At 49.5% G+C, this 17,421-nt stretch overlaps 1 protein-coding gene across 1 annotated transcript in view; it reads left to right on the plus strand.

Annotated features, from left to right (window-relative positions):
- Positions 1-62: 62 nt before the first annotated feature.
- LIN37 (lin-37 DREAM MuvB core complex component) overlaps positions 63-17,421 on the plus strand; it is a 20,322-nt gene continuing 2,963 nt past the window's right edge. Inside the window, exons 1-8 of the mRNA XM_040327103.1 lie at positions 63-161; positions 4,838-4,940; positions 5,765-5,840; positions 7,831-7,881; positions 9,606-9,635; positions 10,511-10,593; positions 12,842-12,993; positions 14,966-15,109. Coding sequence (XP_040183037.1) covers positions 78-161; positions 4,838-4,940; positions 5,765-5,840; positions 7,831-7,881; positions 9,606-9,635; positions 10,511-10,593; positions 12,842-12,993; positions 14,966-15,109 — 723 coding nt within the window. The 5' untranslated portion in view covers positions 63-77. The remainder of the gene's footprint in view (positions 162-4,837; positions 4,941-5,764; positions 5,841-7,830; positions 7,882-9,605; positions 9,636-10,510; positions 10,594-12,841; positions 12,994-14,965; positions 15,110-17,421) is intronic.

Raw genomic sequence — 17,421 nt, forward strand, 5'->3', positions numbered from 1 at the left:
CTGAAGAACTAACGTCATCACGCACAGCGCCCCCGCTACCGACAGTGATTGGCCGGAGGGAGGTGACTGACGCGAAGATGGGCCAATGGCTACGCCCCGGGGAAGCAAGGCGATCCAATGAGGAGGAGCGGGGCGGGGCCAGGAGAGGAGCGGGTTTTGAGGTGAGTTGAACCGGTGGCGGATCCCGGGGGTTGTGGAAGAAGGAGGGAGGGGGACACCGGACACCGGGGGTTCCTTTTATAGCAACAACCACCACACAGGAGGTCCCGTCTCTAGTCTAACACCTCCGGGCGCCTCTTTTTTCCACCCTTGTCCTGTTGGCCTGTGTGCAGCCTGAGGGGTGAGACTCTGGGGGGGCTGCAGTTGTGTCACAGCCCCGCCTCCTGACACTGACTTGGCTCCTCCCCCAGTGCCTGAGACATGAGACTGTCAGAGCTGTGTACAGAGGCAACACAGGCTGTATGTACCCCTCCCCCCTCCTCCTCCTAAACTGGAAGGCTGATTTCAGGTTTCATCTGGTGTGTATGGCGGACACATTCATGTATATTCAGTCTTCAGAAATCTGCAGTGATGTCACTTCCTGTTATGGGGGTGACAACTCTGTGTCCCCGCCTCCCAATTGTGTTCCTGCGTTGTCACCTTCTGACGGAGAGCAGTTCCCGGACATACGTGTGTATAGAGAGAGAGAGAGACCGGTGTGTGCGGACGTCTCCCCGGACACTGTGTACGATCGGGAGCTTCCCAGCCAATCACAACGTTCCTCTGATCGGGGGGAGCCCGCCTCCCAGCATCACCCTGAAAATCCAGCGATTGGTACCTGACTCCGCCCCCTCCCCGGGCATTCCCCTTTATACACACTCTGTATATGTGCAGGGGGCGGGGAATGCCCGGGGAGGGGCGGAGTGACATTCTGACCCCAACAGATACCGTTAACCCCCTGTAATGGGCTGAACAAACAAAAGACGCTCCTTCGGGGGGGGGGGGGTATCGCTACACCTAACTTTATCCCTAGGCCTAGAGCCTAACCCTTAACCTTAGAGCCTAACCCTTAACCTTAGAGCCTAACCCTTAACCTTAGAGCCTAACCCTTAACCTTAGAGCCTAACCCTTAACCTTAGAGCCTAACCCTTAACCTTAGAGCCTGACCCTAAGCAGGATTCATTAGGGTTCGAAATTCTAACAATTACCGCTAACCCTAGTCCTGGAATTTAACCCTTAACGCTAGACCTTAATCCTAAGCGGTAATTGGGGTTAGCATTCTAACTATTACCACTAACCCTAGTCCTTAACCTGAACCCTAGACCTTATCCCTGACCTTAGACCTTGACCCTAGAACGTATCTCTAACCCTTAACTCTAGATCCTAACTCTAGACCTTAGCTCTAACTCTAGACACTAACCCTAAGCGATAATCGTTAGGGTTAGCGGTAATTAGGCTTAGATTCTAACCCTAGACCTTAACCCTAACGCTAGTCCTTAACCCTAGATCCTAACCCTAACCCTAGAATTTAACCCTAACCCTCAACTCTATATCCTAGCCCTTAACACTAACCCTAAACCTTAACCTTATATCCTAACTAGGGTTGTCCCGATACCACTTTTTTAGGACCGAGTACAAGTACCGATACTTTTTTTCAAGTAGTCGCCGATACCGAATACCGATACTTTTTTTAAATGTGTCCCCAAATGCAGCCATGTCCCCCACATATGCAGCCATGTCCCCCCCAGCCATGTCCCTCACATATGCAGCCATGTCCCTCACATATGCAGCCATGTCCCCCCACATATGCAGCCATGTCCCTCTAGCCATGTCACTCACATATGCAGCCATGTCCCTCTAGCCATGTCCCTCACATATGCAGCCATGTCCCTCTAGCCATGTCCCTCACATATGCAGCCATGTCCCTCTAGCCATGTCCCTCACATATGCAGCCATGTCCCTCTAGCCATGTCCCTCACATAAGCAGCCATGTCCCTCTAGCCATGTCCCTCACATAAGCAGCCATGTCCCTCACATATGCAGCCATGTCCCGAGTCCAGCCATGTCCTGAGTCCAGCCATGTCCCCCATACCTTTGCCGCCGCCGCATGGAGAAGATCACAGCATTCATTTGAATAGCTGTGATGTTCCCGCACAGCGTTTAACCCATGCGGCAGGTGCGGCGGCTTCCGATGCGGCGGCGGCAGCGGCGGGGGGGAAGTATTCTATTTAGGTATCGGGGGTATTTGCACGAGTACGAGTACTCCCACAAATACTCGGTATCGGTCCCGATACCGATACTGGTATCGGTATCTGGACAACCCTAATCCTAACCCTAGAACTTGACCCTAACCCTAGACCTTAACTCTGGATCCTGACCCTAGTCCTTATCCTTAACCCTTAACTCTAGACCTTAATCCTAAGCGGTAATTATGGTTAGCATTCTAACAATTACCACTAACCCTAACTTTAACCCTAGTCCTTAACCCGAACCCTAGACCTTGTCCCAAACCTTAGACCTTAAACCCTAGAACGTATCTCTAACCTTTAACTCTAGATCCTAACCCTAGTCCTTAGCCTTAACTAGATCTTAACCCTAAGCAGTAATCATTAGGGTTAGCGGTAATTAGGGTTAGATTCTAACCCTAGATCTTAGTCCTAGGCCTTAATCCTAGACCCTAACCCATAACCCTAGACCTTAACTCTAGATCTTAACCCTAGAATATAACCCTAACCCTTAACTCTAGGTTCTAGCCCTTAACCCTGACCCTAGACCTTAATCTTATATCCTAACCCTAGACCTTAACTCTGGATCCTGACCCCAGTCCGTATCCCTAACCCTAGAACTTAACCCTAAGCGGTAATTAGAGTTGGCATTCTAACAAATTTCACTAACACTAACTCTAACCTTAGACCTTGACCCTAACCTTTAACCCTAGAACGTACCTCTAACCCTTAGCCCTAGAACATAACCTTAGATCTTAACCCTAACTCTAGATCCTAGCGCTTAACACCTTGAGCCCAGAATGTATCTCTAAACCTTAACTCTAGATCCTAACTCTAGACCTTAACCCTAGTCCTTAGCCTCTAGAGTATAGACCTTAACACTAAGCGGTAATTATTAAGGTTAGCGGTAATTGGGGTTAAATTCTAACACTAGACCCTAACCCCCAGAATTTAACCTCTACCCTCAACTCTAGATCAGTGTTTCTCAACTCCAGTCCTCAAGGTGCCCCAGCAGGTCATGTTTTCAGGCTTTCCATTATTTTGCACAGGTGATTTGATCAGTTTCACTGCCTTAGTAATTACCACAGCCGTTTCACCTGAGGGAAATCCTGAAAACATGACCTGTTGGGGTGCCTCGAGGACTGGAGTTGAGAAACGCTGCTCTAGATCCTAGCCCTTAACACTAACCCTAGACCTTAACCTTGCATCCTAACTCTGGATCCTAACCCTAGAATTCAACCCTAACTCTAGACCAGGGGTCTCCAAACTGCGGCCCGAGGGCCAGACGTGGCCCTTTGCTAGCCTTTATCCGGCCCTCAGGGCTTTATTCCTCCCACTGATATGAGGCACTATTCTTCCCACTGACTCCAACAAGGGGGCACTTTTTCTTCCACTGATAACAATGATGAGATACAATTACTCTTACTAATAGGGGCACTACACCTTATCCTACTGATCGCAAACTATGAGGCCATATTTATTCTCACCAATGCTGGGCCCGGGGCTTTTTCTGCCCCCTGCTGGCCACAATACGGCCCTCCTAAAGGCTAAAGAACAATAAACTGGCCCTTTGTTTGAAAAGTTTGGAGACCCCTGCTCTAGACCTTAATTCTAAGCGGTAATTAGGATTAGCATTCTAACAAATACCACTAACCCTAACTTTAGACTTTAACCCTTAGCCCTAGTACATAACCCTAGACCTTAAAGCGGTGGTTCCCCCTTAAAAACAACTTTTTTTTATTACACTGGCCCCCCACATTACAATCGAATTAAGGCTCTTATTTTTTTTTTTTGCTGCTGTACATACCTTGATACAGCATCTTCACCCGTGCATCCGGGTTGCGAGTCCCGCGGGAGTGGGCGTTCCTCACATGCTGTTGATTGACGTTTTGCCCAAAAATGAGCTCTCCCCCCGTCGCGTAAGCCGCGTCACGTTCGGCGAAAGGAGCCGAACGGCGATGCGCATGCGCAGTATAGCGCCGACTCGCCGTTCGGCTCCTTTCGCCAACCGTGACGCGGCTTACGCGACAGGGGAGAGCTCGTTTTTGGGCAAAACGTCAATCAACAGCATGTGAGGAACGCCCACTCCCGCGGGACTCGCAACCCGGATGCACGGGTGAAGATGCAGTACTAAGGTATGTACAGCAGCAAAAAAAAAATAAGAGCATTAATCGTGATGGAATGTGGGGGGGCAGTGGAATAAAAAAAAGTTGTTTTTAAGGGGGAACCACCGCTTTAACTAGATCCTAACCCTAGAACATAACACTAACCCTAGACCTTAACATGTGACTTTGATGCTACTTGAGTGGCAGAGAGTGTAAAGTCGCACACCATGAACAGAACAAAAAAAAAAGCATAAAAAATGCCCGCACCTTTTTACTTTTTATTTGGTGCGGGTCCATTGAAGTCTATTAAACGCAAAATGCAATCTGCTGTGGGGGGGGAAAAAAGTCCCCGACCCTTTCCAAAAAAAATAAAACGCATCGGCTCAAAACGCACTGGTGTGAACTAAGAGCCATAGGAAACCATGGTAACCGTGGTCTGTAGGTCCCAAAGTGTGAACGTCGGGTAAAACCCCCACATTGCATGTCTGTGTACAGAGGAGGGACGCTGACCTCTGGTCTGTCTTACAGGTGACACCGGTCCTTCCAGGAGGAATTGTTCAGACGTGTCACCCGGTGAGGCTCCGCTCTGTGGCCGCCATGTCGCTCACAAAGGTGAAGGTGGAGAAAACAGGTGAGGTGGGGTAAGGAGGGGGGGCTACAGGATTTTTTTTTTTTATCTGGGGGTGGGGGGCTTATGTAATTTTTAATCTGTGGGCTTTGTTTTTTTTTATTATTATTATTATTTGGGTTGTCACAGGCTAAATCAGGGAGTGTACAGTTGTGAGAGCTGAAGGGGTTAAAGGCATAGTTCACCTTTACCAAAAAAAAAACACCCTCCACAGGTAAGGGGTGACTGTAGATAAAAAAAATAACTCTGCAGCTTTGAGCAAATTTTAATATTGCCCTTGCTATCGGTGTAGGCCATTTACGTACCTCACAAAGCCTGACAGAAAAACTACCAGAGCTGTTCATCATCCTGTCCTGCCTTGTTACTAAGGACGTTGCTAAGACGCTTCGGTCTGTCACTGCTCACCTCCACCGTCACAGGAGGGAGCTCTCACATGCTGAGCTCAGAGCTACTGCAACAGGGGAGACAAGGAGAGCATGTGAGGGGGTTTGAATCGGAGAAAGAGCTCCCCCTCCTGCGATTGGTGGAGGTGAACAGTAACAGCTGGAAGTGCCTTAGCAACGTCCTAGCAACAAGGCACTTCCAGCTGTTACTGTTCAGGATCATTTCTCAGTCCATTGGGGGGCGATGTCTCCTATTTAAATGTTCTCGCAGAGCCACAGCAGCCGAAGAATCAAAAGCGTCCGACTCACTTCCTGAGTCAGACTATCTGAGACCCCCCCCACTGGTGACCCTGTAAAGTGGACCTGTGCTGTATTCTATCCAGTAATAACGTAACCGTCATGAATTGTGAGATTCTTACGTGTTTGTTTGTTTTTTTCTGGCAGATTTGGAGGCATCCAACGCTCGGAACCGGCTGGATGCCATCCTGCAGGGTCTCCTGGATCGGAATGAGGCCGACAGGTCAGTCACTGTCCTCTTATCACTCATTCTGCTTCTATATGGAGAATTCACAGTGTGTGTCAGTCGGTGGCTTCTCATAGAGGAACCTTATCTGGAAAAGGGGTGGGGCATTGTACAAAGGGTGGAGCTTCTTGCTTAAAGTCAATGTACTGCGGGGAATGCAGCAGGAGCTTTAAGACTTGGACTCCTAAATTGTCAATTATAAAAAAAAAAAAAAAAAAACTCGTACTCTTTTCTCCGTCAGAGTAAAAGTGTCATGTTGTAAGGCCCCACAGAGGGTGACCTATCTCCTGCCTGAGATCATAGCTGATGGCAGACTGTAAGGCTCCACAGAGGAAGACCTTTGTCCTGCCTAAACTCCAAGCTGGTGGCAGACTGTAAGGCCCCACAGAGGATGACCCATCTCTTGCATGAACGCATAGCCGATGGCAGACTGTAAGGCCCCACAGAGGATGACCTTTCTTCTGCCTGAGCTCATAGCTGATGGCAGACTGTAAGGCCCCACAGAGGATAACCTATATCCTGCCTGAGCTGATGGCAGACTGTAAGGCCCCACAGAGGATGACCTTTCTCCTGCCTGAACTCATAGCTAATGGAATACTGTAAGGTCATCCTCTGAGGGGCCTATCTCCTGCCTGAACTCATAGCTAATGGCAGACTGTAAGGCCCCACAGAGGATGGCCCCACAGAGGATGACCTATCTCCTGCCTGAGCTTATGGCAGACTGCAAGGCCCCACAGAGGATGACCTTTCTCCTTCCTGAACTCATAGCTGATGGAAGACTGTAAGGCCCCACAGAGGATGACCTTTCTCCTGCCTGAGCTTATGGCAGACTGCAAGGCCCCACAGAGGATGACCTTTCTCCTTCCTGAACTCATAGCTGATGGAAGACTGTAAGGCCCCACAGAGGATGACCTTTCTCCTGCCTGAACTCAGCTAATGGAATACTGTAAGGTCATCCTCTGAGGGGCCTATCTCCTGCCTGAACTCATAGCTAATGGCAGACTGTAAGGCCCCACAGAGGATGGCCCCACAGAGGATGACCTTTCTCCTGCCTGAGCTTATGGCAGACTGCAAGGCCCCACAGAGGATGACCTTTCTCCTTCCTGAACTCATAGCTGATGGAAGACTGTAAGGCCCCACAGAGGATGACCTTTCTCCTGCCTGAACTCATAGCTAATGGAATACTGTAAGGTCATCCTCTGAGGGGCCTATCTCCTGCCTGAACTCATAGCTAATGGCAGACTGTAAGGCCCCACAGAGGATGGCCCCACAGAGGATGACCTTTCTCCTGCCTGATTTTGCAAAAAGGAAAAAGCCTATTTTAATGTGCATATGTCGCGTGGTGATAGCGCGAATGCACTTGTATAAAATGTGCCAACGCCCCGATATATCGAGAATTTGGATGAAGAACTATTGATTGGGCTTTAAGGGCACACAGTTTCTCCTGCCTGAGCTTATGGCAGACTGTAAGGCCCCACAGAGGATGACCTTTCTCTTGCCTGTGATCATAGCTAATGGCAGACTGTTAGGCCCCACAGAGGATGACCTATCTCCTGCATGCGATCATAGCTGACATATTACATACATTAAATATTTTATTGGCTAGAGTGTATGAAGGGCACCCTCCCATTTCCTGCTGGTTATGGTGTTTTCACCGTTTTATAATATCTGCTGGTCCTGATGGGTATAATCCCACAGTGCCCATCTTATGGGGGGTAGAGGATCTCTTGATCCTAATGGATATTACATCGCCGTGCCCATCTTATTTCTGTTATTATTGGAAACTCTTGGGTGATCATTCACCTCTGTGTATTGTGTGTCTGTTACCCGCTTAGATTGTAAGCTCTAAGGATCGGGGCTCTCTCATTCCTCCTGTATTGTAATTGTACTGTCTGCCCTCATGTTGTAAAGCGCTGTATAAACTGTCGGCACCATACGGTATAAGTCCTGTATTATAATACTCTAACTCTGTGTGTGGTCTCTCTAGGGAACAGATGGAGGATGATGGTGGAAAGGCCTCAGCAGACCCCCATAGCAAGTAAGACCGAGGTTGGGGATAGAAGAGTGCGGTGTGGTCACATTAGATCTTTATTAGAATGATAAATATATGTTTGTAAGGTGACAAATAAGGGACATGGACTGTTTGTAATTCTGAGTGTCATGGCAAAGGCTGTGATACTTGGGTACGTGGGAGGAGCCTGTGATACTTGGGTGCGTGGGAGGAGCCTGTGATACTTGGGTGCGTGGGAGGAGCCTGTGATACTTGGGTACGTGGGAGGAGCCTGTGATACTTGGGTACGTGGGAGGAGCCTGTGATACTTGGGTGCGTGGGAGGAGCCTGTAATACTTGGGTACATGGGTGGAGCCTGTGACGCTTGGGTACATGGGTGGAGCCTGTGATGCTTGTGTACATGGGAGGAGTCTGTGATACTTGGGTATGTGAGTGGAGCCTGTGATACATGGGTGGAGCCTGTGATACTTGGTTACATGGGTGGAGCCTGTGATACATGGGTGGAGCCTGTGATACTTGGGTACATGGGTGGAGCCTGTGATACATGGGTGGAGCCTGTGATACTTGTGTACATGGGTGGAGCCTGTGATACTTGTGTACATGGGTGGAGCCTGTGATGCTTGGGTACATGGGTGGAGCCTGTGATACTTGGGTACATGGGAGGAGCCTGTGATACTTGGGTATGTGGGTGGAGCCTGTGATACATGGGTGGAGCCTGTGATACTCGGGTACATGGGTGGAACCTGTGATACTTGGGTACATGGGTGGAGCCTGTGATACATGGGTGGAGCCCATGATGCTTGGGTACATGGGTGGAGCCTGTGATGCTTGGGTACATGGGTGGAGCCTGTGACGCTTGGGTACATGGGTGGAGCCTGTGACGCTTGGGTACATGGGTGGAGCCTGTGACGCTTGGGTACATGGGTGGAGCCTGTGACGCTTGGGTACATGGGTGGAGCCTGTGGCGCTTGGGTACATGGGAGGAGCCTGTGGCGCTTGGGTACATGGGTGGAGCCTGTGGCGCTTGGGTACATGGGTGGAGCCTGTGGCGCTTGGGTACATGGGTGGAGCCTGTGGCGCTTGGGTACATGGGTGGAGCCTGTGACGCTTGGGTACATGGGTGGAGCCTGTGGCGCTTGGGTACATGGGTGGAGCCTGTGGCGCTTGGGTACATGGGTGGAGCCTGTGGCGCTTGGGTACATGGGTGGAGCCTGTGGCGCTTGGGTACATGGGTGGAGCCTGTGATGCTTGGGTACATGGGTGGAGCCTGTGATACATGGGTGGAGCCCATGATGCTTGGGTACATGGGTGGAGCCTGTGATGCTTGGGTACATGGGTGGAGCCTGTGGCGCTTGGGTACATGGGTGGAGCCTGTGTTGCTTGTGTACATGGGTGGAGCCTGTGATGCTTGGGTACATGGGTGGAGCCTGTGGCGCTTGGGTACATGGGTGGAGCCTGTGCTGCTTGGGTACATGGGTGGAGCCTGTTGGGATTTATTTTATTTTATAATGTGTAAAAAGTGAAGCGCTGTAAATTCTTTGTCTCTGTGTACACTGGAACTCTTGTGTACTGAGTGCTGATCCGAGAATTTGCTTCCCATCCTGAGATCTCACGTGTATGTGTGTAAGTTGGATCTGAGATCTCAGGATGGGAAGCAAATTCTCGGATCAGCACTCAGTACACAAGAGTTCCAGTTCTGACCAGAATCTGGCGCCTTGTCCTAAATGTGTTCCTCTTTTTTATGATTTCAGAGACTCTTCTCCTTCTGCAGCTGGAAAAAGGTACATTTTTTTGCTCAAACTTCCTTATTATATAATATTTTTTCTTTTTTACATACCAGGGAAATACATTTTAATCATAGTTACACTGTACTACTCTAAGGAGGTGATCAAGATGTTTTTTTTTTTTTTTTTTTTACACACAATGATATATCACTGTTATAAACCATTTTTACTGAATGAAATAGATTCATTCAGTGTGTATGTATTGTGTTGTGATTGGCCACAGCTAATCACATGGTACAGATGGGCTGTGATTGGCCCTTTCTGTAACGTGACCAATCACACAGTCATCAACACAATAGTTCACAATAGATGGTATGATATAAAGCCATTCATTGTGTACAGCTGTCATGTATGATCTGCTTTGATTGGTCACAACGATCACATGGTATCGGCAGCAAGCCGGTATAATGATCTGTCGTCTGCTGTTTCCGATGGATACAAAGGGTGACAGATCGCTCCGGAAAGGCGCAATCCTGGGAGGATGTCCTATGATGGGCCTCCTGCACGGCTGTCATTTTACAATAGGCCGGGCAGAAAGGGGTTAAAGTGGAGTTCCAGTATGGCTCCTCCCATTTATTTATTTTTTTCTTTATCACAATGGCAGCTACAGTCCCCACCTGTCGACCGACCGTACTTCTGTTGCTCTTCACCAGGACGGGGCTTAATCTGGGTGAAACGCGTCGGTGGGCAGGGACGGCAGGTGAAGCCAGGATTCCCTTTAGACGATGCGCTTGATATTTACAGAGCGCGGGGTCGCGTTTGCCCTTCACTCCAAAAGCGAAAACTGTTTTCTGAACTATTGGGTTGTTGTCGAACCTTTTAGATCTAAAAGATTTATTTGATTGCAACTCTCTGCATCCCTTCTCTATCAGGCCACCAGCGCGCCTTTCCCACCACCGACGGAAGAAGAGAAAAGAGGAAGACGGCATCACCGAAACCGGACAGCCCAAAGCCAGTAAGAGTGACGGAGAATCGGGGGCGGGGCTTCTCAGAGGAGCATCTGTGTGTGTTCAGCCTTCTGTCCACCTATGCTGTGCTGGGAGGGGGGAGGGGAGGGGGGGGGGATATTGACTGTCCATTGATGTTCAGTTAGGGGACAACTTAAGTCAAGTAGTAAAATAGTTGCAGCAGTTTTTAAGCGGAGAGCTTACAATTCATGGAGGTCCAACATTTCTTCTTCACATCATCCCCCCCCCCCCCCCTCCTTGTATCACAATAGTGTTCTTACATCAGTGTCCTCGGTCCCACCCACCCCCCCCCCCCCCACATCAGTTTTCCCTTCACAGTAGTGTTCTGAACCCCCCCTCACATCAAACCCCTCCCACCTTCATTCACAGCCATATCCTCTCCCCCCAAGCCATGTTCTCTACCCCCCTTAACTCCCTCTCTCCCCAGCCATGTCCTCTACACACCCTCGACACAGGGGTGTCCTCTACCCCACTTCCCATCACCCCCCCCCTACCTCTCCTCTGCCCATCTTAACACCCCCCCCCAGCCATGTCCTCTACCCACCCTAACACCCTCGCCCCATGGGTGTCCTCTACCCCACTTCCCATCACCCCCCCCCTCTCCTCTACCCACCTTAACACCCCCCCCCCCCCCCAGCCATGTCCTCTACACACCCTCGACACAGGGGTGTCCTCTACCCCACATCCCATCACCCCCCCCTACCTCTCCTCTGCCCATCTTAACACCCCCCCCCCAGCCATGTCCTCTACCCACCCTAACACCCTCGCCCCATGGGTGTCCTCTACCCCACTTCCCATCCCCCCCCCCCCTCTCCTCTACCCACCTTAACACCCCCCCCCCCCCCCCCCAGCCATGTCCTCTACACACCCTCGCCACAGGGGTGTCCTCTACCCCACATCCCATCACCCCCCCCCCCCTCCTCTACCCACCTTAACACCCCCCCCAGCCATGCAGCCATGTCCCCCCCCTTCACATCCAGCCCCCCCCCCCCCACAGCCATATCCTCTACTCCCTTCACCCCCCACCACAGTCATGTCCTCTACCCCCCCCCCCCTTCACACACCCCCACAGCCATGTCCTCTACCCCCCTTTACATCCACCACCACCGCCGTGTCCTTTACCCCCCAGCTCCCCCCTTCACCCCCCCCACCACAGTCATGTCCTCTCCCCCCCCCCCCAAGCCATGTTCTCTACCCCCTTTAACTCCCTCTCTCCCCAGCCATGTCCTCTACACACCCTCGCCACAGGGGTGTCCTCTACCCCACTTGCCATCATCCCCCTCCCTCTCCTCTGCCCACCTTAACACCCCCCAGCCATGCAGCCATGTCCTCTACCCCCCTTTACACCCCCACCCCACACAGCCATGTCCTCTACCCCCCAGCCATATACTCTACCCCCTTCACATGCCACCCCCCCACCACAGTCATGTCCTCTACCCCCTCCTACCCACCTCCCCCCCCCCCTCCACCATGTCCTACCCTCCCCCCCTCCCCCTCCACCATGTCCTCTACCCCTTCACATCCCCCACACAGCCATGTCCTCTACCCCTTCACATCCCCCACACAGCCATGTCCTCTACCCCTTCACATACCCCACACAGCCATGTCCTCCCCCCCCCCCCCCCCCCCCCCCCCCCCCCTCCACCATTGTCCTCTACCCCTTCACATCCCCCACACAGCCATGTCCTCTACCCCTTCACATACCCCACACAGCCATGTCCTACCCTCCCCCCCCCCCCCCCCCCCCCTCCACCATTGTCCTCTACCCCTTCACATCCCCCACACAGCCATGTCCTCTACCCACTTCATACGCACTGCCGTCCAGTGCTGTTCTGCCTCCCTCTCTGCTGTATGAGAATCACAGAGGCTGGGAGGAGACCGCGGCTCCTTGAATGGTGTGACCGCAGCGGTCCGGACCGAATATTGACTCGGATAGGACAGTGACTCGATCCAGATCCGGACCACGGTCCGCCATTTAAGGATGCTTGCTCCAGTGAGTAATGTAGATTTCTCTCTGTTCACTACTCGGCACAGTGCGATTCTAGTGATTACTGCGCTTCTAGTGGCTGATATACTTCTCTAATATGATATAAATAATAAAGAGCAAGCTTTGCAGAAATGTGAAAGTCATATAAACAGCTTCTCAAGTAAATGTTTCATAATAACTTCAAATATGTGCTCCCCGATAATACACCGTGTGTTTTCTTCAGATATTTTGTGTTCTCTTTCCATCAGACACTTTCGTCATCCGCCTCTTCGATCGGAGCGTAGACTTGGCGCAGTTTTCTGAAGACACGCCCCTTTATCCGGTGTGCCGAGCCTGGCTGCGCAATGCGCCCGGAGCAAAGGTCCCCGAACGCCCATCAACGCCCACACCATCAGAAGAGGTAATGCAAGCATGGCTTCTCTAATGCCTGATTCCCTTTAACCACCTCAATACCGGGCACTTTCACCCCCTTCCTGCCCAGGCCATTTTTTAGCTTTTAGCGCTGTCACACTTTGAACGACAATTGCGCGGTCACGCAACACTGTACCCAAATTATTTTTTTTTACTCTTTTCTTCACATAAATAGAGCTTTCTTTTTTTGGTATTTAATCACTGCTGGAATTGTTGTTATTTTTTTTACAAAAAACACAATTTTTTTTTCTTATTTTCTGTCAGTAAAATTTTGTAAATATTTTTTCTCCTTAACTGTGCATTGATGGGCACCGATGAGGTGGCACTTATGGGCACTGATTAGGTGCCACTGATGAGGAGGCATTATTTGCTTTTTTTTTTGCCGCACTGATAGGTGACACTGATATGCTGCACTGGTGGGCAGTGATAGGTGGCATTGGTAGGCGACATGGGCAGCACTGATGAGCAGGCACTGACTGGCATCCTTTATGGGCACTAATGAGGCATTAATATGCCGCTCTGAAGGGCAGTGATAGGTGGCACTGGTAGGCGACACTGATGGGTGGTGCTGATGGGCAGCACTGATGAGCAGGCACTGACTGGCATCCTTTATGGGCACTGATGAGGCAATAATATGCCGCACTGAAGGGCAGTGATAGGTGGCACTGGTAGGCGACACTGATGAGTGGTGCTGATGGGCACTGATGAGCAGGCACTGACTGGCATCCTTTATGGGCACTGATGAGGCATTAATATGCCGCTCTGAAGGGCAGTGATAGGTGGCACTGGTAGGCGACACTGATGGGTGGTGCTGATGGGCAGCACTGACTGGCATCCTTTATGGGCACTGATGAGGCATTAATATGCCGCACTGAAGGGCAGTGATAGGTGGCACTTGTAGGCGACACTGATGGGTGGTGCTGATGGGCATTGATGGGCAGCACTGATGAGCAGGCACTGACTGGCATCCTTTATGGGCACTGATGAGGCATTAATATGCCGCTCTGAAGGGCAGTGATAGGTGGCACTGGTAGGCGACACTGATGGGTGGTGCTGATGGGCATTGATGGGCAGCACTGATGAGCAGGCACTGACTGGCATCCTTTATGGGCACTGATGAGGCATTAATATGCCGCACTACAGGGCAGTGATAGGTGGCACTGATGGGTGGTGCTGATGGGCAGCACTGATAAGCAGGCACTGATAGGAAGCACTGATTGGTGGCACTTATGGGCACTGATTGGCACTGCTGGGGCTTTCCTGTAATCAGGGCCGCTGGTCGGCACTCTTAGCCACACATCATCAGTGTGAGTCGAGCAGAGCCGATTTACGGCACTTCCGTATTTACATGTGATCGGCTGTGGTTGGACACAGCCGATCACATGGTTAAAGAGCTAATCCACGGCGCGGCCACCATCACTGGGATAGCGGCCGTTCTGCGGTGCCGTCATATGATCTCCTAGAACGAGAGCCGCACCGTCCCTCTGTCATTTGATATGGGGCGGCAAGGGGTTAAGCTGTTTGTTATTTAGTAGTACACTTGAACCCCTTAAGTCTCTCAGAAGTACCGACATATCCCGACTGGACCCCTCTGTTATGTTGGAGTACCGTGCTGTGAATATGGAGAGGGGCTTGCAATGAATTCTTTCATCTACTTAATGAGTTCATAAAGAAAATAAAAAATGGGGTCAGCTGCCTCCAGGCTCTTAATCGGGTCACCTTCCGAAAATCCTAGGTGCCAAACACCAGGTAGGGGGCTCGTCCTTTTCCCTCTACACCAAACAAATTCAAGAAAAAAATTGGGTTAAATTCACACGCTTAGACCTCCTCTACTGACGCATTTCACCCGAAAGACCGGGCTTACTTTAGTTTCACTTTTTGTATCTAAGAAGATATATAAACTTTTTTTCGGTTTCATGAGCTGATTTGTTCTCTTCTTCTTCTTTTTTTTTTTTTTCCAGGGCGATGTGGTGAACGGGAGCGCTCAGAACATCTACCACCTACCTCTTCCCGTAGCGTGCCCCGTGACGGACAGTGGAGATCCAATAAACTTGAGAATTCCAACACCTTTCCCTCGGGATGAAGACCATCTCAACCTCAGCCTAGTAAGAGTAGAAGTATTCTTTTTAAATGTTATAATGAAGATAAAAAGGGAAGATTTAGGGCAAAGTATTATGGGAAAAAAATGATTATATATATATATATATGTTGATCTTTAACCACTTAACACCCGCCGCACGACTATTTACGTCCGCAAAATGGCACGGACAGGCAGAAGGGCGTATATATACGTCTTTGCCTTCTAGCGGGTGGGGGGTCCGATCGGGCCCCTGATCGGCGGGCGGATTCCCGCGGGGAGCGATCCGGGACGACGGCGCGGCTATTCGTTTATAGTCGCGATCACTCCCCGGAGCTGAAGAACGGGGAGAGCCGTATGTAAACACGGCTTCACTGTGGCGGCGTATCGATCGAGTGATCCCTTTTATAGGGAGACACGATCGATGATGTCAGTCCTACAGCCACACCCCCCTACAGTTGTAAACACACACTAAGTGAACACTAACTCCTACAGCGCCCCCTGTGGTTAACTCCCAAACTGCAACTGTCATTTTCACAATAAAGAATGCCATTTAAATGCATTTTTTTGCTGTGAAAATGACAATGGTCCCAAAAATGTGTCAAAATTGTCCGAAGTGTCCGCCATAATGTCGCAGTCACGAAAAAAATCGCTGATCGCCGCCAATAGTAGTAAAAAAAAAAAAATTAATAAAAATGCAATAAAACTATCCCCTATTTTGTAAACGCTATAAATTTTGCGCAAACCAATCGATAAACACTTATTGCGATTTTTTTTTTTTTACCAAAAATAGGTAGAAGAATACGTATCGGCCTAAACTGAGGAGAAAAAAAGCTTTTTATATATATTTTTGGGGGATATTTATTACAGCAAAAAGTAAAAAATATTGCATTTTTTTCAAAATTGTCGCTCTATTTTTGTTTATAGCGCAAAAAATAAAAACCGCAGAGGTGATCAAATACCACCAAAAGAAAGCTCTATTTGTGGGAAAAAAAGGACGTCAATTTTGTTTGGGAGCCACGTCGCACGACCGCGCAATTGTCTGTTAAAGCGACGCAGTGCCGAATTGTAAAAACGCCTTTGGGCATTTAGCAGCATATTGGTCCGGGGCTTAAGTGGTTAAAACATTTGAACATCATCAAGAAGTTAATTTATTTCAGTAATTCAATTCAAAAAGTTAAAATCGTATATTCTATAGGTATGATTGGGACTTTTAAGGAATTGATTGGGACTTTCAGAATAAAGTCCCAATCAATTGTGCAGAATAAGATACAATAGTATCAAATATGATCGATAAGATTTTTGTATTTTAACCACTTAAGCCCCGGACCAATATGCTGCCTAAAGACCCAAGGGGTTTTTACAGTTCGGGACTGCGTTGCTTTAACAGACAATTGCGCGGTCGTGCGACGTGGCTCCCAAACAAAATTGGCGTCTTTTTTTCCCCACAAATAGAGCTTTCTTTTGGTGGTATTTGATCACCTCTGCGGTTTTTAGTTTTTGCGCTATAAACAAAAATAGAGCGACAATTTTGAAAAAATGCAATATTTTTTACTTTTTGCTATAATAAATATCCCCCAAAAACATATATAATTTTTTTTTTTTTTCCTCAGTTTAGGCCGATACGTATTCTTCTACCTATTTTTGGTAAAAAAAAATCGCAATAATCGTTTATCGGTTGGTTTGCGCAAAATTTATAGCGTTTACAAAATAGGGGATAGTTTTATTGCATTTTTATTTTTTGTACTACTAATGGCGGCGATCAGTGATTTTTTTTTCGTGACTGCGACATTATGGCGAACACTTTGGACAATTTTGACACATTTTTGGGACCATTGTCATTTTCACAGCAAAAAATGCATTTAAATTGCATTCTTTATTGTGAAAATGACAGTTGCAGTTTGGGAGTTAACCACAGGGGGCGCTGTAACATTTAGGGATCACTGTGTATGTGTTTACAACTGTAGGGGGGTGTGGCTGTAGGAATGACATCATCGATCGTGTCTTCCCTATAAAGGGAATGACGCGATCGATGTGCCGACACAGTGAAGCACGGGGAAGCCGTGTTTACATACGGCTCCCCCCGTTCTTCAGCTCCGGGGACCGATCGCCGCGGTCCCGGAGCTTCGGACCGGGTCGCGGGAGCGCCCGCGACCCACAGCTGGGTAAAAGTACAGGACGTATATATACGTGCTTGTGCCCAGCCGTGCCATTCTGCCAACGTATATGTGCAGGAGGCGGTCCGGAAGTGGTTAAAGAACAAATAAAAAAATCCCCGTTCTGTCACTGCGGGGGAACGATCGAGGGTGTATGGCGAACATAGAGTCCGCCGGACCTGGA

This window comes from Rana temporaria, chromosome 10 (assembly GCF_905171775.1).
Source record: "Rana temporaria chromosome 10, aRanTem1.1, whole genome shotgun sequence".
NCBI lineage: Eukaryota > Metazoa > Chordata > Amphibia > Anura > Ranidae > Rana > Rana temporaria.